Source organism: Notechis scutatus, chromosome 2 (genome assembly GCF_049901735.1).
Source record: "Notechis scutatus isolate UNSWTSFEM ecotype Mainland chromosome 2, rNotScu1.2, whole genome shotgun sequence".
In the NCBI taxonomy this organism is placed as follows: domain Eukaryota; kingdom Metazoa; phylum Chordata; class Lepidosauria; order Squamata; family Elapidae; genus Notechis; species Notechis scutatus.
The window spans coordinates 5,964,233-5,987,705 of record NC_142010.1 but is presented as its reverse complement, the minus strand read 5'-3'; the positions used below and the strand labels follow the sequence as shown (position 1 = coordinate 5,987,705).

At 49.3% G+C, this 23,473-nt stretch overlaps 1 protein-coding gene across 1 annotated transcript in view; it reads right to left on the bottom strand.

The window, feature by feature from the left end:
• Positions 1 to 23,473, bottom strand: part of NOTCH4 (notch receptor 4) — a 93,083-nt gene that overhangs the window by 2,380 nt on the left and 67,230 nt on the right. The window contains exons 18-25 of the mRNA XM_087953349.1: positions 22,886 to 23,212; positions 21,392 to 21,555; positions 19,078 to 19,300; positions 14,154 to 14,244; positions 13,936 to 14,065; positions 3,564 to 3,805; positions 2,220 to 2,367; positions 494 to 591 (exon numbers count right to left, since the gene is read on the bottom strand). Coding sequence (XP_087809475.1) covers positions 494 to 591; positions 2,220 to 2,367; positions 3,564 to 3,805; positions 13,936 to 14,065; positions 14,154 to 14,244; positions 19,078 to 19,300; positions 21,392 to 21,555; positions 22,886 to 23,212 — 1,423 coding nt within the window. The remainder of the gene's footprint in view (positions 1 to 493; positions 592 to 2,219; positions 2,368 to 3,563; positions 3,806 to 13,935; positions 14,066 to 14,153; positions 14,245 to 19,077; positions 19,301 to 21,391; positions 21,556 to 22,885; positions 23,213 to 23,473) is intronic.

Sequence of the window (23,473 nt, the reverse complement as noted above, 5' to 3'; positions counted from 1 at the left end):
CTGGTATAGGTTCTCCTCCTAGAGCAGGGGGCTGGACTAGAAGACCTCGAAGGTGCCTTCCAGCTTCTATTCTGTTCTGTTCTGTTCTGTTCTATTCTATTCTGTTCTGTTCTGTTCTATTCTATTCTATTCCATTCCATTCCATTCCATTCCATTCCATTCTATTCTATTCTATTCTATTCTATTCTATTCTATTCTATTCTATTCTATTCTATTCTATTCTACTCCTAAGTAAGAGAGGCCTGCATGATTTGGGACCATTGTTAGTCTCACACCCTTGATGACCAAACCCAACTTCAATAGCCCAGGTTAGGAATAAATGAATTATTTGAATTATGACGCACTTGCTGACTCTCAAGTTCAAGCAATTTTATTGCATGGCGTTTTCGCTAAACGCTGTCAATGCAGGTAGTCCTCGACTTACCGCCACAGTGGAGCTCAAAATTCGTGCTACTAAGTGAGACAGGTGAGATAGTGAGCCAATGCCCATTACCTGATTGTCTAAAAGGTCCTTGTCAGCTCCGTTCCTGAGCAGAATGAGGGAGGCCCGGACGTTGTTGACTGCGGCAGCCCAGTGGAGAGCATTCTTCCCTGGGAGACAGGAGAAATCCAGGGATGAAGCAAAGCATTTGAATCTAAGGTGGTGGGTGGGAAACTGGACTTGATTCACCCAAAGGGGCTTTTTTTTTCAAGAGGCAAGTAGACTTTCTGGTTTTTCTTTGAAGACATTTCGCTTCTCATCCAAGAAGCTTCTTCAACTCTTCAGAAAGTCCAGTTGCCTCTTGGAAAAAAGCACCTTTTGGACAACTATGACCTGGATGGCTGAGAATCTCCATAGACATTGGACTTGATTCCATAACAGTGGGCAAAAACCATCTCTGAATTTTTTTTTCCTTCCATTACTTTAGGGAATTCTGAGGAAAATTAGAATCCTGTCCTGGATTCTAATGTATAATAAGTCGGGTATAAGTATGGGAAATCGTGGCCCCTTGACTGACCTTTCTCAACCTGGTGTCCCAAGAGAGGTTGACCTTCAAAGCAGAGGGTGGCATTCAGTAGATTCTGACCAGTTCTGGAGAACCACTAGCGGAAATTTTGAGTAGTTTGGAGAACCGGCCAATACCACCTCTGACTGGCCCCACCCCCATCTATTCTCTGCCTCCCGAGTCCCAGCTAATTATGCCCCTGGCTGGCCCCGCCCCTCTCCGCCCACCCCTCCCTGCCCAATCACTCCTTAAAGTATTTATTTTCCCCCTCCCGGCGATCAGCTGTTCCGACGATCAGCTGTTCTGATGATCAGCTGTTCCGACGATCAGCTGTTCCGATTATCAGCTGTTCCGGGACCCCCCCTCGCTGTCTTACTGCTTCGCCCAGGAAGCTTCCCTAAGGACCAGGAGGCAAAAAGGGGTGTGTGGGTGGGGGAAGCTGCGCCCCCCCTCCCCGCGCTCCATCTTTTGCCTCCCTGGGCCCCAGGGAAGCCTTCTGGGAGCCAAAACGCCCCGCCCCCCAGGAGGCTTACCTGAGGCCCAGGAGGCAAAAAAATAAAGGGGAGGGGTGCTGCAAAATAAAATAAATAGAAGCCACGCCCACCCAATCACTAAGCCACGCCCACAGAACTGGTTGTTAAAACGTTTGAATCCCACCCCTGGCTTGAGGCCCAAGGGTTTGGGACCCCTGGATCAGATCCTCAATCAGATCATTCTCTGGTACCGTGTTTCTCATATAATAAGGCCGGGTCTTATTTTTTTTTTTGAGCCCCGAAAAAATGGCTAGGTCGTCTTTTCAGGGGTGACTTAATTCCCCCCCCTTGCATCTTCAGGCGGGCGGGCGGTGACAGTTTGGATGTTGACCTCGGCGTTGGTGGGGCACTTCGTATCGGGGTCAACGCAGGCAGCACCATATCCGGGTGTGCAACAAAAGTACTTCCTAACAGCAAGCCCCCCCGCCATTTCCCCCCCATTTTGCATGTTTTAATATAGGCCTTAATTTGGGGGGAAGGGCTTAATTTCATTTCATGCCTATAAAACATGCTGGGACTTCCTATTGGGGGAGGCCATATTGTTGGAGAAACAGGGTACTTCTTCCAAGTTTATTTCCCTTTTCCAGTCAGAATTGTAGTCCTTTGGTCTTTTCCACCCACAGTTCCCTGGAGGACTTGTCACTAACGCTGCCTCAGCTTATAACTCAGCCAGCATCTTGGAGGCCCCCATGAACCTCACCTCTCTTATCTATGGCATGGATGTCCGCATGGTTGGCCACCAGTTCTTCCACCATATTTTCGACCCCGAGCCGTGTGGCGAGAATGAGAGGGGTGGTGCCGTCATCTGCCGAAGCATCCAGGTCTGTCTGCCTCTGACGGAGAAGGATCTGACGGAGGCCATTTCGCCATCAGGGAGATGCAGGAGCAAAGATCAAACATACAAAGTTTGGGAGATGAAGTTTAATGCTAAACGGCCTTGCCCCATGGCGAACTAATCTCTCAGTTAAATTTTTCAGCAAATTCTTTGCTTTGGCATTTATTCTACGTGGCAAATCAATGGACAGGTAGTCCTTGACTTACGACCGCAATTGGCGGGGTGGGGGGGCAGAATTTCCACTGTTAAGTCAGACGGTTGTTAAGTGAATTATGCCCAACTTTGTGACCTCCATTTTCTCTGCTCACTGCCCTCCCTGGCTCCATTTTCTCTGCGCACTGCCCTCCCTGGCTCCATTTTCTCTGGCGCACTGCCCTCCCTGGCTCCATTTTCTCTGCGCACTGCCCTCCCTGGCTCCATTTTCTCTGCTCACTGCTCTCCCTGGCTCCATTTTCTCTGCGCACTGCCCTCCCTGGCTCCATTTTCTCTGCGCATTGCCCTCCCTGGCTCCATTTTCTCTGCGCACTGCCCTCCCTGGCTCCATTTTTCTCTGCGCACTGCCCTCCCTGGCTCCATTTTCTCTGGCAGAGAGCTGTAGGAGGATCCCCCAGCCCCACCCAGGCCAGCACAGGTGCCCCCTGACACAAGTGACGTCAAACTGGCTATGCCCACTCCGGTCACGCACATCTGCTCCCCCCTCCCCGAGATCAAACACAACCCTAGTGTGGCCCTCAATGAAATCGAGTTTGACTGCCCTGCATTACACACACTGACACACATACACATACAGACACACATGTTACTGTCACACTGTGAATGGAGCAAAAATGTAGGTGAAAGTGCGAGTCAGTCTTGACAGAACCCATGGGTCACTGTGAGGTGTTTTGGCCATAAAACTGGAAGTAAATGCCAGTTTTTTGACAAAAACATTGTAAATCACAGTCGAGTAAAAGCAAGACAGTTGCCAGGCAACTGAGATGTGGCCATGTGCTCAAGAGGGGGATAGTCCAGCCTTCAGAACTACCTTTTGGGGGTACTTATGACCTGGTTCCCCCCCACTTTGGGGGTTCCACTCTTAATTTCAAACAGTCGTTAACTGATTGTTAAGTCAAGGACTACCTGTATATATAAAACAACAGACTCTGGAAAGCCTGACCAAGTTTCTTTCTATTCCACATTATATTAATCCTAATTTTTCTTTTTTCTGACCTGGAACACGCCCAGAGCATCAGCTGCTATGGCACTGTGCAAGGGAGTTCGTCCCCATTGGTCCCGGGCATTAACATCGGCTTCAGCTGTCAGGAGTCTGCGGGCAGCATCTGCGCGAGAGTATCGAGCTGCTAAGTGGAGAGGGGTTTCTCCAAAGTTCTCCGTTTGCTTGTCTGTCCAAGAACTCTCCACCTTCAACCCGGAAGAACGAGCCAAGGACATTGGTGGAGTCAGACCACAAACTGGAAGCATAAAAAGCATACATGAAGCATACAGGAAGATAGGATGGGCCTATTTCCGCTCGGTTGGCAATCTTTAGCCAACTTTGAATGATTTGGGATGGACAGCATTCTGATTCTGATCCCACAATAGTGTGAACTGTTGAGAGGGATCTTGGAAGTCCTAGTGGACAATCGCTTAAAAAGTTGTGTGCTGCAGCTGACAAGAAAAGCCAACACAGTTCCAGGCCGCATTTAACAGAGGGATAGAATCAAGATCACATAAAGTGTTAGCAAAGCTTTATAATGCTTTGATAAGACCACACTTGGAATACTGCATCAAGTCGTGGTGGCCACCATGTAAAAAAGATGTTGAGACTCTAGAAAGAGTGCAGAGAAGAGCAACAAAGATGATTAGGGGACTGGAGGCTAAAATATATAAAAAACAGTTGCAGGAACTGGGTATGTCTAGTCTGATGAAAGGAAAGACAAGGGGAGACATGATAGCAGTGTTCCAATATCTGAGGGGCTGCCACAAAGAAGAGGGAGTCAAGCTATTCTACAAAGCACCTGAGGGCAGGAGAAGAAGCAACTGGTGGAAACTAATCAAGGAGAGAAGCAGCCTTGGAACTAAGGAGAAATTTCCGGAAGTTTTTAAGAAGAAATTGGACAACCATTTGTCTGAAATTGTTGTGGTTAGCCAGCAGCAGGTGCGGACGGTGGAGGAGAGCGAGGACTCAGATGAGGGGCCAGGACCATTAGGGAGTGGACTGCTGCCTTTGGAGATTGTGGGGGCTGGCAGCAGCGATGAGGAGGTTCCTGAGGAGCCTGTGACAAGTGCATGTGCACGCAAGATTGATCGCAGGAGAGAGCAGTTACAGCAGCACAGGCGACTTGGGAGTAAGGCTGCAAGGTAATGGCCCCTCCCTCAAGAGGATAAAAGCCAGGTTTGAAAAAGCGTTCTTTGCAGAAGGCAAAGAAGCTCTGAAGCTCAGCCTCATGGACATCATAGTTCGTGTTTGGAAAATCTTGTAAATTAGTTCTTATCTCTGGGCTTTTGGCAGCCTTGACAAACAACTTTTTTTTTTTTTTATCCAGAAGATTTTATTTATTTATTTATTTATTTATTTGATTTGCCAATTGTTTACAAGATAATAAGTATAAATGTATACATAGTTGTGAATACATGAAATGGTTACATATAAGAAAAATAAAAGAATAAGAGAAACAATAGGACAGGGACGGTAGGCACGTTGGTGCGCTTATGCACGCCCCCTACAGACCTCTTAGGAAAGGGTGAGGTCAATAGTAGACAGTCTAAGGTTAAAGTTTTTGGGGTTTGGGGAAGAAACTACAGAGTCGGGTAGAGTATTCCAGACATTGACCACTCTATTGCTGAAGTCGTATTTCCTGCAATCAAGTTTGGTGCGGTTTACTTTGAGTTTGTATCTATTGTGTGCTCTTGTGTTGTTATGGTTGAAGCTGAAGTATTCATTGACAGGTAGGACATTGCAATGTATGATTTTGTATACCATGCTTAAGTCAGACCGAAGACGGCGTAATTCAAGGTTTTCTAGTTCTAGAATTTCAAGTCTGGTGGCATAAGGTATTTTACAGCGAGTAGAGGAGTGGAGAACTCTTCTTGTGAAATATTTCTGGACTTTCTCAATTGTGCTAATATCAGATACGTAGTGTGGGTTCCAGACTGACAAGTTGGCAACTTGGCAAGGCTCTTTCTTGTCGGAGCTAATTAGTTGGAAGCAGCCTTTTATCTGTGAAGGAACAGAATTCGTGATTAAACCTTAACAGGTGGGGGCTACTGCCTTTGTCTGTGTTTGCTCTCTTGGAACCCGGTTGGGTCAGAACAGTAATGGTATAGGGTTTCCTGCCTAAGCAGAGGGTTGGACCTGAAGACCTCCAAGGTCCCTTACAACTCTGTTATTCTATTCTGTTGATCGGATTGGATCTGATGTGATCTCAATCCCTTGAAGTAGACCAAATCAGGAATTTGATTCTATTGTTATAAGGTACAACAATAGATATCTGCGTTTTCCTCTGCTACCTCTTATGTTATTCTTTTCTTTCTCATACATTCTCCCTCGAGCCGCTCGGAGCATCAGACTGTGGGATGTGCTTCTGAGTCCTCTTCTTTCAGGCTGAGCTTTAGGCGAGAAACGCTCCGCCCCTCCCACGTGGCATCGCGCAGCGTCTCCCCAGTCTTTTGCTCAGCCTCGAAGAATCAGGCTGCGTTTCAAAGAGCTCCTTGGCTGTTTTCACTGAATCCTCCATTTCTCCGTCCCAATAAGGTTTGCCTTCCTTCCTCCTCCTGCGCAAAGGGTCCGGACTCAAGGAAAATTTTTCCTGTCCTCGGGGCGGTTGCGGGCTCGCAGCGCTTTTAGCGCGACGCGCCCCCACCCTTATCAGATCTCGTCGCTGCCTTCGCGTTGCCCGTGGCACGCGCTCCCGCTGGATTCCCCCCACCCTAAATGCCGACCGGGAGGGCTATCGCCCTAGGGCTCTAGGCGCGCCGAGCTGACCGGCCAAGCCCTCCTTTCCTTTCCGTCCCGAAGGTGTCCCGGCAGTTCAGCTCGCGGCCGCCATTTTGGCTCCGCCTCGTGGTCGGGCGCCAAAATTTTTTTTTTCTCTAATATTCAGCTGCGGTGAATTGGAACTCCAGGCCTAGGGTTAAAGCCTAGCTGCCCATTTTGAACTGCCTGGCTAGTCTTGGTTAGTGCTTGTTGGCCTCCCGCAGCCCTTTCGGGCGAAGTTGCAGCCCCCCTCCGGTTTTTCTTCTATTGTCTGAGGCTGGCTGCCAGAGGCCTCCTCTTCAACTCTAGGCCTCAGGCGTTATTCGACTGATTCGGCGGTACTGAGAGATATACATTCAAAAAAATAACTATAATAGAATATATATTTGATTCAAATACAAAAGGAATAATAACAAAAAGAAATAATTTTTGGTACAGAAATTTTTCTCTTAGATATTAAATATATCGGAGTACCTGGATATTCAGCTGATATAAAGAAAATAAAAATAACTAAAAAAGGACAAAAACAGGATTACATATCTAAATATATATATTTTTCTGTTATCTCTGTACAAGTAAAATTCCAAAAGGGGGAGCGGGCCAGCCTCATCCTCACCCGGCCTTATCCAGGCCTGATCTGGGCGAGCCAACCGCCCTTATTAATCTCTATTATTCAATATGGCAGACGACAATTCCTCTAAACGTCCTTCATTGAAGGCTAAGGCAAAGTCCCACTACTTGCGCAGGCAGGACAAGGAACCTAAGGGCTCTAGAAAGGACAAGGAACCTTCCAAGGCCTCTCAACGTGACGCCTTAAGGCGCCACAAGGTGTTAGAAAAAGAGTTCGACAGGCGTTCAAGGGAGTCCCGCTCGGAGCCGTCTCTACCTCCTCCTCCACCCCCTACTTCTATTCAACCTCCCCCAGGCCTTTCTTCCCTACCTAGGCGCAGTTCGCCCCAGGGTCTCCCGACCCCGGTCCTACGATTAGTCTGACACCTGAAGCCACTTTTACACCCACGGCTGCTGGTCTGCGCCAGGATGAACCTTCTACATCTGAGGTTCCACCTCACATCAGGGCTTGGATGGAATCAGCCATCCGCCAGAGTGTTATAGAGGAACTACAGCACATGTCCAGATCAGGCTTCTCTCCTCGACTCTCCGAGCACGACTCCTTGTCTATCAGATCCCTTCCACAACCGGTCCCCCGGTTGATCAGGTACTCTCTCAGAGGGACAGCCCTCCTCCGGTTGGGGCCCAGGTTGAGGAGGAAGGGGACTTTGGGGACTTCGGGGAGGAGGATGAGGTTCCCAGATGGGATCCTCCCGCTACAGTGAACCTCCCTTAGAGACTGACATCATGGAGGGGAGATGTCCGAGGACGAGGGCACTTCTCCTGACCAACCCACCTTTGGGGGCTCTTCAAACCGCACATGTTCAAGTCCCTCCTCCTTAAGGCCAAGAATGTCTCGGGCCTTCTTTCCCAGGCCCCTGCTGACCTCCCCCCATCCCAGAGGGCCCAGAAGACTCCATTTTCACCCAACCAGTGGTTGAAGCGGAGGTCATCCCATCCCCCCATATTCGTGGATCTGGTAGCGAAGCAACTATCCTCCACAGGGACCCCTCCCACACCCTCTAGCCAAGACAAGAGATTCTTTAATCTCGATCCGGCACTGTCCAGCCTCCTGAACATTCCAGAGGTCGATGACCCCATTGTGGGTCTAGCTTCCTCCTCCACACCTAGTGAGGCCCTAGAGGCCTTGAAACCTGAGGACAAGCGGGTGGAGCTGGCCCTACGCAGGGCACACCTATCCGACGCCTGGGCCATTAAGTCAGCTACCGCCGCCTCTTTTTCACTAGGTCCTCTATCCGCTGGCTACGTCAGCTCAGGGAACACGTCCCCGCTTCCAACCTGAGGGCGCACCAGGACATTGCGAAGCTAGTGGCTGCAGCCGAGTTCTCGGCTGACGCCACTTACCAGTCGGTGAAATTCTCTTCCAGGGCCATCACGTCCCACGTCATGGCTCGTCGCCTGCTATGGCTCAAACACTGGCAGGCGGATGTAAGAATAAGGTCAAGCTGGCCACTGCCCCTATTACAGGAGACAAACTGTTTGGCCTGGCCCTCGAACCCCTGCTGGTCGAGGGTCGCAGTAAGAGGAAGTACTTGCCTTCCCTTTTTGAAGATCGGAGACCAGGGCTCCCAGCCCTTTCGGAGGAGCTTTCCCGCCCTTTCTACCAACCCCCTTCCCGCCCAGATTCCCCGACCCCCTTCCTTCCGATCCCAGGATCGCATGGACTCGGGCGACAGAACTGGGCGCGGGGGTGGTTATAAGAGACCCTTTCGGGGACGGGAGGAAAGCCCTACCCCAGAAGGTAGAGCCTCTTCCTCCCTCCCCATTGGTGGCCGCCTCAGCCACTTCGCCGCCCAATGGGATAAATCCACTTCGATGCATGGGTTAGGGACACAATAAGGTTTGGTCTCGCCCTCGAGTTCAAATCCACTCCCCTGATCGTTTTTCCCATCCCCTCCTTGGGGATCCCACCAAACGTGCTCTAATGGATGCAGCCATCCATCACCTGCTTGATATCCAGGCCATTCAACCTGTCCCTCCGGCTCAGAGAGGAAAGGGATTTTACTCCCATCTCTTTGTGGTGCCCAAACATTCTGGGGGCTGGAGAGCCATCCTAGACCTGAAACGGCTCAACCGTCACCTTATCCAACGCAAATTCAAAATGCACACCTTGCAATCAATTCTCTTAGGCACCAGGCGGGGAGACTGGCTGTCCTCCATAGATCTCTCTGAGGCATACCTCCATATTCCAATCAGGCCCTCTCATCACAAATTCCTTAGGTTCTGTTACAATGGCCTTCACTATCAATACGTGGCCCTACCCTTTGGGCTGGCCTCGGCCCCAGGTCCTTCACCAAGGTCCTGGCGGCCCTGGCGGCCCACCTCAGGAGCATTCCCGTCCGCCTCCACTGCTACTTGGCGATATCCTTATTCTATCCCCGTCCAAGTCCCAGGCAGTCAGGGATACCAGGGTCACCCTCTCAGCCCTACGGGCACACGGGTTTCTAGTCAATTGTCAAAAGAGCCAACTTACCCCTTCCACCCGAATCAACCACTTGGGTGCCATAATTGATTCGGTCTCAGAGAGAGTTTTCCTCTCCCCAGAGAGGTTCCTTAGCATTCAAACCCTGGTCAAACAGATTAGACGTTCTAGGAGGGTGGCCTTGCTCGACCTCTCTAGATTGTTGGGCAAAATGGTGTCATGCATCTCTATTATTCCCTGGGCCCGCACACAGCAGGTCCCTCCAGTGGTTCCTGCTCCGTTCCAAAGATCCGTAAGAAGCAACTCGAAGGTCAGAGTCAAGGTCCCTCCAAAGGTCCTCACGTCTCTTCTCTGGTGGACCAATCCCGCCATCAACAGAGGCCACCTCTTCGCGGAGCCTCAAAGACTCACCGTCACTACGGATGCAAGTCTATCCGGTTGGGGCGCTCATCTCAACTCACTCTCGGCACAAGGCAAATGGTCGCCGACCGAACAAAAATGCAGCATCAACTGGCTAGAGCTCCACGCCGTCCATCTGGCTCTGTGCAGCTTCCCCAGATCCGCAGTCGTCACGTTCTCGTTCTCACAGACAACATCACGGCCAAGGCCCATATCAACAGGCAAGGGGCACCCAGTCCATTCAGCTGATGAAGGAAGCCGGCGCCTTTGCCGCTGGGCAGAGGCCAACCTCCTATCACTAAAAGCCAAACACATCTCCGGAATAGACAATACCCAGGCGGACTGGCTGAGCAGGGCCACGGTGGACCAAGCAGAATGGCGGCTCCATCCATCCCTATTCGAGGAAGCATCCAGGATATTTGGCCTACCGCTGGTGGATCTATTCGCTTCCCCATCCAACACACAACTTCCACGGTTTTCTCCCGGTATCCGTCTCACGGGTCGGAGAACCACAACGCTCTGCGCTGCCCATGGCCCCCAGGGCTCCTATATGCCTTCCCTCCGCTCCCGCTAGTGCTCAGAGTCATTCAGAAACTCATTCAGGAGAGGGCAGACCTTCTGGTGGCTCCCTATTGGCCCAGGCGACCGTGGTTTGCGGACCTCCGCAACTTATCGGTAGCGCCCCCATGGCGGATCCCCGGACAGGGTCTCCCTCTCTCAGGGGCCCCCTCAATGGCTCCAGTTAGCCGTCTGGAAGTTGAGCGGATCCGTCTGACCAGCGAGAACCTCTCAAGCCAAGTCATCGACACTATTTTGGCCGCCAGGCGACCCTCCACTACACGAATTTATGATGCCACTTGGAAGGGGTTCTGCAAGTGGTGTAGTGGGTCCCAGGTTGACCCTCTCTCTCCCTCCGTGGCTCAGATCCTGGAATTTCTTCAGGAAGGCCTTCGCAAGGGGCTTGCACCTAACACCCTGAGACGGCAAGTCTCTGCCCTCTCAACAGTGGTCTCCTGTGATAACTACGGCTCCCTTTCCCATCACCCCCGGGTTAGATCCTTCCTTAGGGTGCCACCAACCTGTGCCCTCCACTGTTCACAGGTTTCCCACATGGGACCTCAACAAGGTCCTAGTTTCTCTTACACGTCCTCCGTTTGAGCCTTTGAGGGATTCATCTCTTCAGTTCCTCACCTTTAAGGTAGTTTTTCTAGTAGCCATCACTTCTGCTCGTCGAGTGTCGGAATTAGCAGCTCTGTCAGTCAGGAGCGATCTATGCGTGTTCCATGCAGACCGGGTCGTCCTGCGTCCTGACCCCACTTTCCTACCCAAGGTTAACTCGCCCTTCCATAGATCACAGGAACTGGTTCTACCAAATTTTTGCCCTAGACCCTCCGGGAACAGGAGGTTCTCTGGCACACCCTAGGCGTTAGAAGGGCCTTGCGTATATATATTAAGCGCACTCAATCCTTACGAAGGTCGGAATCTCTTTTCCTATCCTTTCAACCCAAGACGCTAGGGCTCAAGGTTTCTCCTTCCACTATCAGCCGCTGGATCAGGGCGACCATTGCCAGGTGTTACCTTTCCCATTCTCTGCCTGCACCTGGTGGAATAACTGCCCATTCCACCAGGAGTGCAGCCACTTGACGGCCTGGGCCACACAAGCCCCATCGCTGACATTTGTAGGGCAGCCACCTGGGCCTCTCCGTCCCGTTTATCAGGCATTACAAGATAGATCACGTATGCCTCAGCGGAGGCCTCCTTTGGCCGGCGGGTCTTACAGAGGGTTGTCAGTGATCCGGAGGGGCCTTTGGCCAGACGGAGTCCCACCCATAGGACAGCCAAGCTTTGGTATGTCCCACAGTCTGGATGCTCCGAGCGCTCGAGGAGAATGGGGCGTTGGTTCTTACCTGATCGCCCCTTCTAGGCGAGCCGCGAGGAGCATCCAGCCCCACCTAATATCTCCGTCTGGTGGGGACTCTTGTTTCAGCCAAGGAGCCAATAGTAGATTAGAAAGGATCAATAACTTCTCTTCTCGTTATCGCAAAAAACTGGGGAGACGCTGCGCGATGCCACGTGGGAGGGCGGAGCGTTTCCTGCTCTAAAGCTCAGCCTGAAAGAAGAGGACTCAGAACATCCCACAGTCTGGATGCTCCTCGCGGCTCGCCTAGAAGGGCGTATCAGGTAAGAACCAACGCCCCATTCTCTTTCCCAAGAATTGTCTCTCGACTTAGGAACCACATTTGAGCCCAAAGTTTTCATTCCCAAGTGAAATGTTAGTTGAGTTTTGCCCCATTTTACATTTCTTGCCACGGCTGTTCAGTGAATCAGCGCCGTCGTTAAGTTAGTAACCCAGTTGTTTAAGTGAATCTGGCTTCCCCATTGACTTTGCTTTTCAGCAGTTAGCAAAAGGTATTCCTGTGACCTCAGGACGCTGCGACTGTGTCATAAATATGAGCCAGTTGCCAGGTGTTTGAATTTGGATCACATGAGCATGGGATGCTGCGACGGTCATACGTGTGAAAAATTGTCATTTATTCTGCAGTAACTTCTTGGTTTTGCTCTTAATTTTTTCTTTTCAAAGCAAAATTATAAACACAAAAATTAAATGTACATTTAATTTTTGTGTTTATAATTTTGCTTTATACATAAATATACATTTAATTTTTTTTAAATTTGATCCCCATGAACCTGTTTCAGATTTGCAGATTTCCATTTTTCAAGTTTGTTCTTTGTTTGTTGTTAATTTATGTTTTTTTTCCCAACAAAATATGGTCACTGCAGAAATAGGGCAAAACAGGCTCCCCAACAAGCAAAATCAATGAAGAGAAACCAGATTCGTTTAATGGCCGCTTGAGTCACTTAACAACCTCAGTGATTTCTTTAACAAGAACAGACAAAAAATGTAACAAAGTTGACCGTGATTGATTTAACAAACACCTTGTTTAGCAATAGATATTCTGTGGTTGTAAATCAAGGACTACCTGTATCCTTAACAAGGTGTTTCCATGTCATTCCTAAATTACAAACCATGATGGTTTGTTTCCCATGTGGGTCTAAGTCAAAATCTAATCGTATTATTACTTAGTCTGGGGTGTGAACAAAATAATTTGCTAGTCTGGCTGTTTGAAGTACACACGCTTCATAATTTGTTCTTGGAAATTATGCAATGCAGCGGTTGCCAATTTCCTGAGCTTTGCCAGCAGCCACAAAAAAACAACAAAATGGAGTTTGAGATCCACCCATCCTAAACACTCACAAAGAAACAAACCCAATACCCCTCAGCAAGTACAATATGATCTGATCTCATCTAATTGAACAAAGTGACCCTGTTTTATAGATCTTATCCCCTTTGGTGTACTGCATTGTAAATTACAAAGAAAATAATTCAAACATAAATACGATTTGGGTTTTTGGAGGGGGAAGCAGGACAATGACAAATGTAGCTGGCTTTGTCAGATATATAAAATCATAGCTGAAATGCTGACTTGTTATATCGTCATCAGCAAAAGCTGCCACAACATTTGGCCTGCTGCATATTCGCTCAGGTTGCACAATTCTTCCTTTGGTTCCTGAATTCCCTGGGTTTACCCAATAGGTTGGATCACAAAGGGGTTAGAGCAGTGTCAATCAACCAATCAACCAATCAGAATAGAGCTGGAAGGGACATTGGGGGTTTCTAGTCCAACCTCCTGCTCAAGCGAGGGGCCCCATACCATTTCAGACTCGTGTGGTTGTCCAGTCCTTTTTTAAAAAAAACCTCCAGTGATGATTAAGCATCCAAAACTTCTGGAAGCAAACTATTTCACTGGTTAATTGTCCTCACTCTTAGGAAGTTTCTCCTTACTTCCAGGTTGTTTCTCTCCTTTGAGAATATCTCAACCTTGACAATCTTGAGATTTGTGGAACTTCAACTCCTTGATTGCGGTATTGTTTACTTCTTGGATTGCTGAACTGGCAAACAAGCTCCAACAGCACTCCCACCAACACTGACAGGACAAGACACTAGAATATAAACTGAGAGCAAACCCCACTCCTTACTAGCCCTGATGATGTTCCCTAGTTTGGTCAATGAAACCTCTGCAAGAAAACAAGCAAGCTCAGAGAGCACCAAGGACCTCTCGTGTCAACCTCGAGTTACAAATATTCTCCATTATTATTTAGCTTTCTTCTTTTACCTGGCTCTTGATTTCTGGCTGCTTTTGGCCTGGTATCCTTCCCCAGTCTTGGGACTGTGACGTTCCCCGACATCTGTGTCTTCGGTGTCACGTGGTCTTGATCTGAGATAGGGACGGAATCGAGATCCTCCTGCACAGAAGGGATGATTGTAAAGAGAATCCCAAAAAATATCTGTGGAATGGACGTTTCCCACAACCTCCTCATCCAGCATAAATACCTGTATATCTTTGGAGTTCAAAGGCCCATCAAAATGGGGGCTGGAGAAGATATCATGATCTTCTGCAAACTCAGTACTGAGTTTTGTTGGCCTGTGTCGTAAGGAGAGCAGGAGAAAGTGAGAAGAAAGATTGTTGTTTTATGAAGGCCAGCATGGTTCTCAGAGAACAGAGCATTACAATATTTAATTTATTGGAAAGGCTATCCAATTTCACAAGCGACTTAGGTAAATAGCTGGAAAGTACATGCTGATTGGTGGGGAAATTCCATGAAAAATATCCACACATAAAACCAAATTCTGTCGGTGGCAGAGGAGGTTAAAATGCGTATTGTATGACTGTGTTTAACCTAATTTCAATCTTTGTGTATTTTATGTCATTGCAGGGGTTTCTTTTCAAATGAGGAAGGGCAGCCTGTCAAGCCCGAAATTGACCTATCGGTAGCCATTTTAGTTAGACTTAGAATATATTCTTTTTCTTACTTTCTCTTTAGCAATTATGGGGGAAGAGTTTCGGGCTTTCCTTGGAGACAATTGAGCAACAGAAGCTGATGGATAGACCCCCCAAAAGCAGAAAAATGTTCTCCACATCCTGTGATTTCCACGGACCTCTAAATTTGGTTGCGATCTGCAGATGTAATGTGGAATGTTGGAAGAAAAATTCTAATATTTCAGTCAGCTTTCATCCATGGAATGGGACCAGTACCGTGTTTCTCCAACAATACGGCCTCCACCAATAGGAAGCCCCAGCATGATTTATTGGCATAAAATCAAATTAAGCCCCTCCCCCCAAATTAAGGCCCATATTAAACATGCGAAATGGGGGAATGGCGAGGGGGGCTTGCCGTTAGGAAGTACTTTGTTGCATGCCCGGATATGGTGCTGCTTGTGTTGGTGGAGCACTTTATATCGGAGACCTTCCGCCACCGTTAATTTCCCTTCTCCCTTGCTGCCGTAGCATTACAGCAATGCCGCGGCGTTTGGCGCAGCCACGTGCAGCCAGTCAGGGCTCCTCCCTGCAACCGGAGCCCTGAGGAGACACTTGGCTTCAGGCGCTCCTGTGGCTGCCTTCCCTTTGCCTTCGATGGTAAAGTGAATTATTTTAAAAACCTCCGCTCATCCTATCAGGGCCGTGCGAGCTGAGCAGAGCCGGGAAAGCAAGCCGCGGGTGTTTCCTGGTTCTGCCCAGCCCGTAAGGCTCTGCCGTGGCCCTGGCGGGATGAGCGGAGGTTTTAAAATAATTCACTTTACCTCAAGGCAAAGGGAAGGCGGCCACAGGAGCGCCTGAGCCAAGTATACCAACAACAAAAGGCAAATCCTCAAGGTGGGCTGGAGGGAGGTGGCTACGTGCCCCCGGGCTGCTTCAATGCAAGGTCCTGACTTGCAGCATCCTGCTTTCGCTGCCGCCTCCCTCTCCGACTGCGAAACTCGTGTGCTTCGCCAACGCTCCGAGCGAGGCGAGCTCTTTCATACATAGAGAGAGAGGGAAAGACGCCGGCGTGCTCCGAGAAGCTGGCTCTTTTCTCTAGCCGAGGCTGACATCTGACTGAATCTCTATCCCGCTCCTTTATCCTCACGACGGGGTCGGCAGTGACGCTCTCTGGTGCGGCCACCTCAGCTTGCCAGCCTTGCCCGCTATGAGACGTTACTGTGACAGCCGCTGCTGCCGCACTCCCTTCTCTTTCCTCGCCTCTCCTCCTTCGCCGGCAGGAGTGTGCGCGCCTGCTGCCACTGCCGCCGCTCCTGAGGCCATCTGGGGCGGGCAGGTGGGAAAGCAAGCAAGGTGGCTGCGCTGTCTTCTTTTCCCTCAGCGAAGCGCCGCCACTTGCCGCCGCCACCTGCGATGGGCGAGGAGGCGGCGGAGGCACCGAAATGTCACCAAGGCAACGAGTGCCTCCCCGCCGGCCCTCCGCTCATCCCGCCAGGGCCGTGGCAGAGCCGTGCGCTGGGCAGAACCAGGAAACACCCGCGGCTTGCCTGCCACGGCCCTGGAGGCACTTCCTGTCAGCCTCGGCTAGAGAAAAGAGCCAGCCTCTCGGAGCACGCCGGCGTCTTTCCTCTCTCTCTATGTATGAAAGAGCTCGCCTCGCTCGGAGCATTTGGCGAAGCACACAAGTTTTGCAGTCGGAGAGGGAGGTGGCAGCGAAAGGACGCGGCGGCAACGGCAGGATGCTGCAAGTCAGGACCTTGCATTGAAGCAGCCCGGGGCACGTAGCCACCTCCTCCAGCCAACCTTGAGGATTTGCCTTTGTTGTTGGTATACTTGAGCTTCAGGCGCTCCTGTGGCGCCTTCCTTTGCCTCGAGGTAAAGTGAATTATTTTAAAAACCTCCGCTCATCCCGCCAGGGCGCGGGCAGAGCCGTATGGGGTGGGCAGAACCAGGAAACACCCGCGGTTTGCTTTCCGGCTGTGCTCAGCTCGCACGGCCCTGATAGGATGAGCGGAGGTTTTTAAAATAATTCATTTTACCATCAAGGCAAAGGGAAGGCAGCCACAGGAGCGCCTGAAGCTAATGTCTTCTCAGGGCTCCGGTTGCAGGGAGGAGCCCTGACTGGCTGCACGTGGCTGCGCCCAACGCCACGGCGTTGCTGTAACGCCACGGCAGCAAGGGAGAAGGGAAATTAACGGTGGCGGAAGGTCTCCCCAACATCCAAGCTGTCGCCGCCCGCCACCCGAGGATGCAAGAGGGGGGGAATAGTCACCCCGAAAAGACGGCCTAGCCGGTTTTTCGGGGTCAAAAATAAGGCCCGGCCTTATTATGTGAGAAACACGGTACTATTTTCTCAACCTTGGCCACTTTAAGACATGTGGACTTCAACTCAGCATGCTGGCTGGGGAATTCTGCGAGTTGAGGTCCACATGTCTTAAAGTAGCCAAGGTTGAGAAACATTAGATTAGAAGAAGGGTATTAAATTTGGCTAGTTTAAGACTTGTGGACTTCAGCTCCCAGAATTCCTGAGTTAACATGACTGGAGGAGGAATTCTGGGAGTTGAAGTCCACAAGTCGAGTTTGAAGATCCCTGGATTAGAAGATTTGAAGCCACCTTAATCTGGGCCAAATCAGTTTGTTCATCCGAATCAGTATTCTCTTTGACTGGCATCAGCTTCAAACGCTAGAAATCCTTTCTGTGACAGTTACTGGAGACTTTTTAAGTGGAAGCTGCTCAGATCTGAATAAAAAAAAGTAGATATACAAACTTGTAAACAAAGCCTGCACGAGAGACTTCATCAAGCCCACGAGTTTTAAAAAAAAAAATATTTGAAACGAGGTGTCTACTTCCTTCCTCCCAGGAAAAAAAATTACTTTCTTCTTCAAATACCAGAAATATTAAGTCATTAATTGTATTTTTATTTTTGCCACTATTATATAAACGGTTTGGGTTCTGCCTTCCCCAGAAATATGCTTTCCTGATGATATTGTCCAAGCTTACTATAGGACTTAATAGTCCAACCATGTGGATGGCTGTGATTTGGGAGTCAGACTGCAAATTTGGCTAATTTTAAATGGAAAAAAACCATTTTCCCCCCTCCATTTAGGAGGCTGCTCAGCTAAGTAGAAACATTGAAAGTAAATGTATTTATATTTGATTTGCAAAAAAAAAAAAAAAAAAAAGGTTATTACTTGAATGGAAGATCAAAAAGAAATTTGCAGATCTGTGGCAATTTTTTTAAAAAATCCACAAGGGGGCAATATAGACAGACTTAGAACTTAGAATAACTTTGTCGTTATATACACTAATCTGCATTTAAAAAAAATTGTATTCAACTCTCAAAGGCTCTCCACCTCTAATATACACTACATAAACATGACAAAATAAATAAATAAATAAATAAATAAATAAATAAATAAATAAATAAATACATTTATAGCCTGAGAAGCTAGGGAGGATCTCTTCTGAACCTCTTGTTCCACCCACTATGCAGCTGCAGACTATGCTATTGTCAGGATTTGATTGTTGTCTGTCTTCTTTGATTGTTCCCTGTGCCAGGGGTGTCCAACCTTGGCAACGTTTAAGACTTGTCGTCGAAAACTCCCAGAATTCCTCAGCCAGAGGAATTCTGGGAGTTGATCCACAAGTTTTAAAGTTGCCAAGTTTGGAGGCCTCTGCCCTAGGAAGCACCACTGCTGTGGTGGCGCAGTGGTTAGAATGCAGTACTGCAGGCTACTTCTGCTGACTGCCGGCTACTTGCAATTTGGCAGTTTGAATCTCACCAGGCTCAAGGTTGACTCAGCCCACCATCCTTCCGAGATCGGTAAAATGAGGACCCAGGTTGCTGGGAGCAATATGCTGACTCTGTAAACCGCTTAAAAGCACTGTGAAGCGGTATATAAGTCTAAGTGCTATTCCTATTGCTACTTCGTCTGTGATTCCAAGATCATTCCCACATAACCTTTATGGACACTACTACCTTTACATAACTCTAAACTCACCCAAACTTGGAGGGAAACTTTAATTATCTGCATGGATCTCGTATTATGACCACTCATTCAGCAACTGTTAAAAGTTGTGATGGCGCCAAACAAAGGGTCCTCAGAATTCCAGCTATTGTAGCATCCCCCTGGTCATGTGATTGTTGATTAAGGCACTTGGAATCCTGCTCGCAATTACAACCATTGCAATGAGTTGTGGTCATATTACTACGATTTCCAACATTCTCTGCTGGCTTCCAACAAGCAAAGTCAATGGGGAAGCCGACAGGAAATTGGAAGTCACAGTCACATTATATCCTTGCTTAACAACCTTAACGGCAGCAACTGGGACTGCCAGAATTTCTTTTGCTAATCGATGCAGTCATGAGATGTCATGCTTTATGACTGTGTAACTTAGCAATGGCTACTCTGGGCCCAATTGCTGTTGTAACCTAAGGACTTACCTATGCTCCATTCAAAGCAAAAAACCCCGATCCACTTCTCAATGATACTCACTTCAGTCTGATCGCATCTTCACCCACAGGATCTCTCCGACAGCGACGCTTCTTGCCTTGGCGGGGTGCAAATCCTGGCGGGAGCCAAAGCGATCCGTGCTCCCGATGTTGAGGTCGACGGATTCTCCACACCCCGATAAAGATCACCAGAGCTAGCACGAGTGCCCCAACACCCACGCAATAAATGAGGGGCCCAGAGAAATGGGAGACGGAGGGCTGGGAATCTGGTTGAGGGAAAAAGAAGATGGTCAAATATCCACCTCATTCTCTTCCCTGTTGCCTCCATTTTTAAACCCATCTACATCAGGGCTCCCCAGTCCCCAGTCTGTGGACCAGCACTGGTCCGTGGCAGGCCAGCAACTGGGCCACACAAACAAGAAAAGACATATTTGCAGGATGCAGGCAATACACAAAACCAGCCGCAGGGGTGGGCTGCTGGGGGTTCGCAGGGTTTGAGAGATCCTCGAGCTAAGATTCTGTGCAGTTCAGAGAACCCCCAAATCCCAGTCCTGGCTGGCCCCACCCACCCCACCCTGTCCCTCCCAGGAGTCTCTACATGGCCTGTTTTGGATGCAGGTAAGTGCAGGTAAGTGCACAGAGGCTCGGGGAGGGCAAAAAATGGGCCTCCTGGAAGTTGGGGAAGGCCGAAAATGGGCCCGTTTCTGGCTTCCAGAGAGCCTCCGGAGCCCAGGGGGGCCATTTTTGCTCTCCCAGAGGCTCAAGGAAACCCTCTGGCGCCTGGAGAGTGCAAAACCACACACACCCCGCCATGGTGCAGGAGGCCGACTAGGACATGCCCACCATGGCCACGCCCATCCAGCAACTGGGCAGAGAACCCCTTGCTAAATTTTTTGAAGGCCACCCCCTGACCAGGCCCCCTCCAGTCCAGGGAAAAGCATCTCTCCACAGAACTGGTCCCTGGTGCCCCAAAGGTTGAGGGCTGCTGATCTACACTACACACCTTACATCAGTTTCATACTAGTTCAATGATCAAAGCTTCTCCTTCTAAAGCCAAGAATTTGGGATTGAGGGACGGGCTGAGAATTTCCTATGAAATAACCTCGCTGAATTTCCACCCACAGTGAAACACCACGTACAGATAGTCCTCAGCTTACAATTGTAATACAACTGTTATGGTCGTAAGACATTACAGTCGTAAAACAGGTCAGCCAAAGTTGTGGGTAACCCTTTTGTCTAGTGGTTAAGACGCCAGACGCTAGAAAGGCAGAAGACCGTGAGTTCAAATCCACTGTAGTATCCCCACGGTCACGAGATCAAAATTCAGATAGCAATAGCCTTCAGCATTTAGACTTGTATACTGCTTCGCGGTGCTTTACAGCCCTCTCTAAGCCGTTTATAGAACCTATTGGCCCCAACAATCTGGGTTTCATCCACCTCAGAAGGAGGGAAGGCTTGATGCTTGGTAACCGACTCATATTTATGATGGTTGCAATGTACAAGGGTCATGTGATTCCCCTTTGGCGACCTTTTGATGAGCAAAGTCAGATTCATTTAACAGCTATGTTACTAACTTAACGACTGCAGTGATTCACTTAACAACTGTGGCAAGAAGGGCCACAAAATGGGGCAAAATTCACTTAACAGATGTCTCGCTGAGCAACAGAAATTTGGGGCTCAAACTGTGCTCTCTGTCGAGAACTACTTGTACACAAGGGTGCGAGAGGAATGCGCAGGAGACACTGTGTGTGTTAGGGTGGATGCCACACCTTCTCTTTCTGTCTCTGTCTTTGTCTCTGTATGTCTCTCTCTGTCTCTCTCTCCCCCTTTCTCTCTCCGTCCCCCTCTCTCTCTGTCCCCCTCCCTCTCTGTCTCTGTCTCTCTCTGTCTCTCTCTCCCCCTCTCTCCCTCTCTGTCTCTGTCTCTGTCTCTCTCTGTCTCGCTCTCCCCCTTTCTCCCTCTCTGTCTCTGTCTCTCTCTCCCCCTTTCTCCCTCTCTGTCTCTGTCTCTCTCTGTCCCCCTCCCTCTCTGTCTCTGTCATTCTGTCTCTCTCTCCTCTCCCTCTCTCTCTCCCCTCCCTCTCTGTCTCTGTCTCTCTGTCTCTCTCTCTCTCCCCCTTCATCTCTATCTCTCTCTGTCTCTCTCTCCCCCTTTCTCCTTCTCTGTCTCTCTCTGTCCCCCTCCCTCTCTGTCTCTGTCATTCTGTCTCTCTCTCCTCTCCCTCTCTCTCCCCCTCCCTCTCTGTCTCTGTCTCTCTGTCTCTCTCTCTCTCCCCTTCATCTCTCTCTCTCTCTCTCTCCCCCCCTCCCCTCTGTCTCTCTCACACACTCAGAAACTTATATTATGTCCACACATACCGTTTTCTATAACTTCAAGCCAGGCTGCTACCACTCGGTGTGGGATCAAGGATGACAAAATCTCTTTGGCCATCAAGGAGCCCAAAAGGTTCAGGGCAGATTTGGCAGAAGTGGGGCACTGCCCTTGGCACGAGCTCCCCTCCACAACCAGGAAGACAGTATATCTGCAGTGAAGACAAAACAAAGGAGACTGATAAGTAAAGCGACTATATTTTCCTGGAATTACTTCCTCCATCTATCACCCAGGTGTCTGTCCTTGTCATGCCCCTGTTGGAATCTGATTCCAGGGGAAGGTCGAACAGCTGACAGGGAGTGGGAGTGTGGCTCTGGTGGCTGTGGAAGAAACTGGGGAAGGGCACAGTCCGGCTGGGCAGTCAGAGGAAGACCCAGGCCCACCTCCTCTTCATCCTAGGGCAGGGAGGAATGAATAAGGGAGCAACGTGGGTTACGGGGGAGAAAAAAGCCCTGGTTCCCTTCATTAGCTGCAGCTGGGGAAACAGGATATAAAAGGTGTTTGCGCGCAGAACCTTGCTGAAAGCAAAGCGTGCATTATCTTTGTTTGTCAACTCTTATCTGGCGTCCTCCCAATTGTGTGTGTTTCGTTGTATTTTGAGTTCTGCAATTCCTTATCCTACCCTGTCTCGTTAATTGCTGCAGCATGGTTTGTGTTGGTTTTTATTTATAATTTATATTTACTTTGGGTACAGATTGAATTTCTTCTTTTTAAAAACTGTTCTTGGGAGAGTTTTTTCTCCAACCGATGATAACTGGACATTGGGGGCCAAGTTAGATGAATTAAAGGGACTTTCCCTACTTTTGTGACTTTGTTGCTTTTGTGTCACGCCCTGGGTCATCACAGTCCTTCCAACAGCTGGAGCAGCCAGAACTGTGGGGGTTTTCACCCCCATTTAGGGAAGATCTCTGTAGGCTGATATGCAATGCTATCTCTCCACAGAGACGAAGTTTCGTAATAGTTTACAGAACTTGGAAAACCCTACAAAGACTTATCTATTTATAAAGAGCATTACTCTTTATACATTACTGATGAAATCCTGAAAGAAATGTTTCATAAATGAATTTTATGATAATTGCATCTAGCTAGGACCTAAGGACGTCATTTGATCGACCATCCATGTGAGTGTCTATGGAGCTTCTCAGTCATCCAGGTCATGGTTGTCTCAAAGATGCTTTTTTTTTAAACAGGCAACTGGACTTTCTGTTTTTTCTTTGAAGATGTTTCACTTCTCGTCCAAGAAGCTTCTTCGGCTCTGACTGGATGGTGGGGAATGGAAGGATTTATACTCCTTGCAGACAGCTGGTCATTTGCATTCTTTTAGAGAGTCATTGAGGCAACCTGGATGACAGAGATAAGCCTCTAGGTGGCCTCAATTATTCTCTAAAAGAATGGAGTTGAAGTCCACAAGTCTTAAAGTTGCCAAGGTTGGAGACCCCTGGGATAGAGATATCAATGAGAAATAAGAGAGCCCATCCTACCCGACGGTCTCTGCCAAATCTTTTGTCCGAATCCCCGTCCAGTTGCTCTGGCTCCCCAGCTCTTCCTTCCCCGTGTAAGGGTAAATCCGCTCGCGGTGCTGACGATCCCGTTGAATCCTTAGCTCTGCCCGTGTGGCGGTGACCAGGGAACGCAGGAGCTCCGGCACGCTCTCCCGGGGTAGCAGGACCACCAGCGCCAACGTGGATTCCGCTGGTGGGACAGAAGAGGCGCAGTCCCCACCATCCCAGCCACAGGATGCCGAGTGGCAGCCCCTGTCGCAGTGTCCATCTGAGAAGCGGTCCCGACAGTATCGCGTGTAGGAAGGGCTGAGGAGAAGGGGTCGTTAATGGGGAGTGCACTGGGCAAAGGCAGAAATACATCCTTTCCACTCCCTCCTCTGCAACAGCTGCGGTGGCACAGTGGTTAGAATCGGGGTGGGATTCAGTCAGTACGGACCGGTTCAGGCGAACCGGTAGTTCCGGCAATCAGTTGGCCCCGCCCACCCGCCCCTGCACTAGTCTGGCCTATATTTCCTTTGTTTGAAGCCCAGCTGATAGGCACGGCAAACCAGATTGCCACGACTCAGC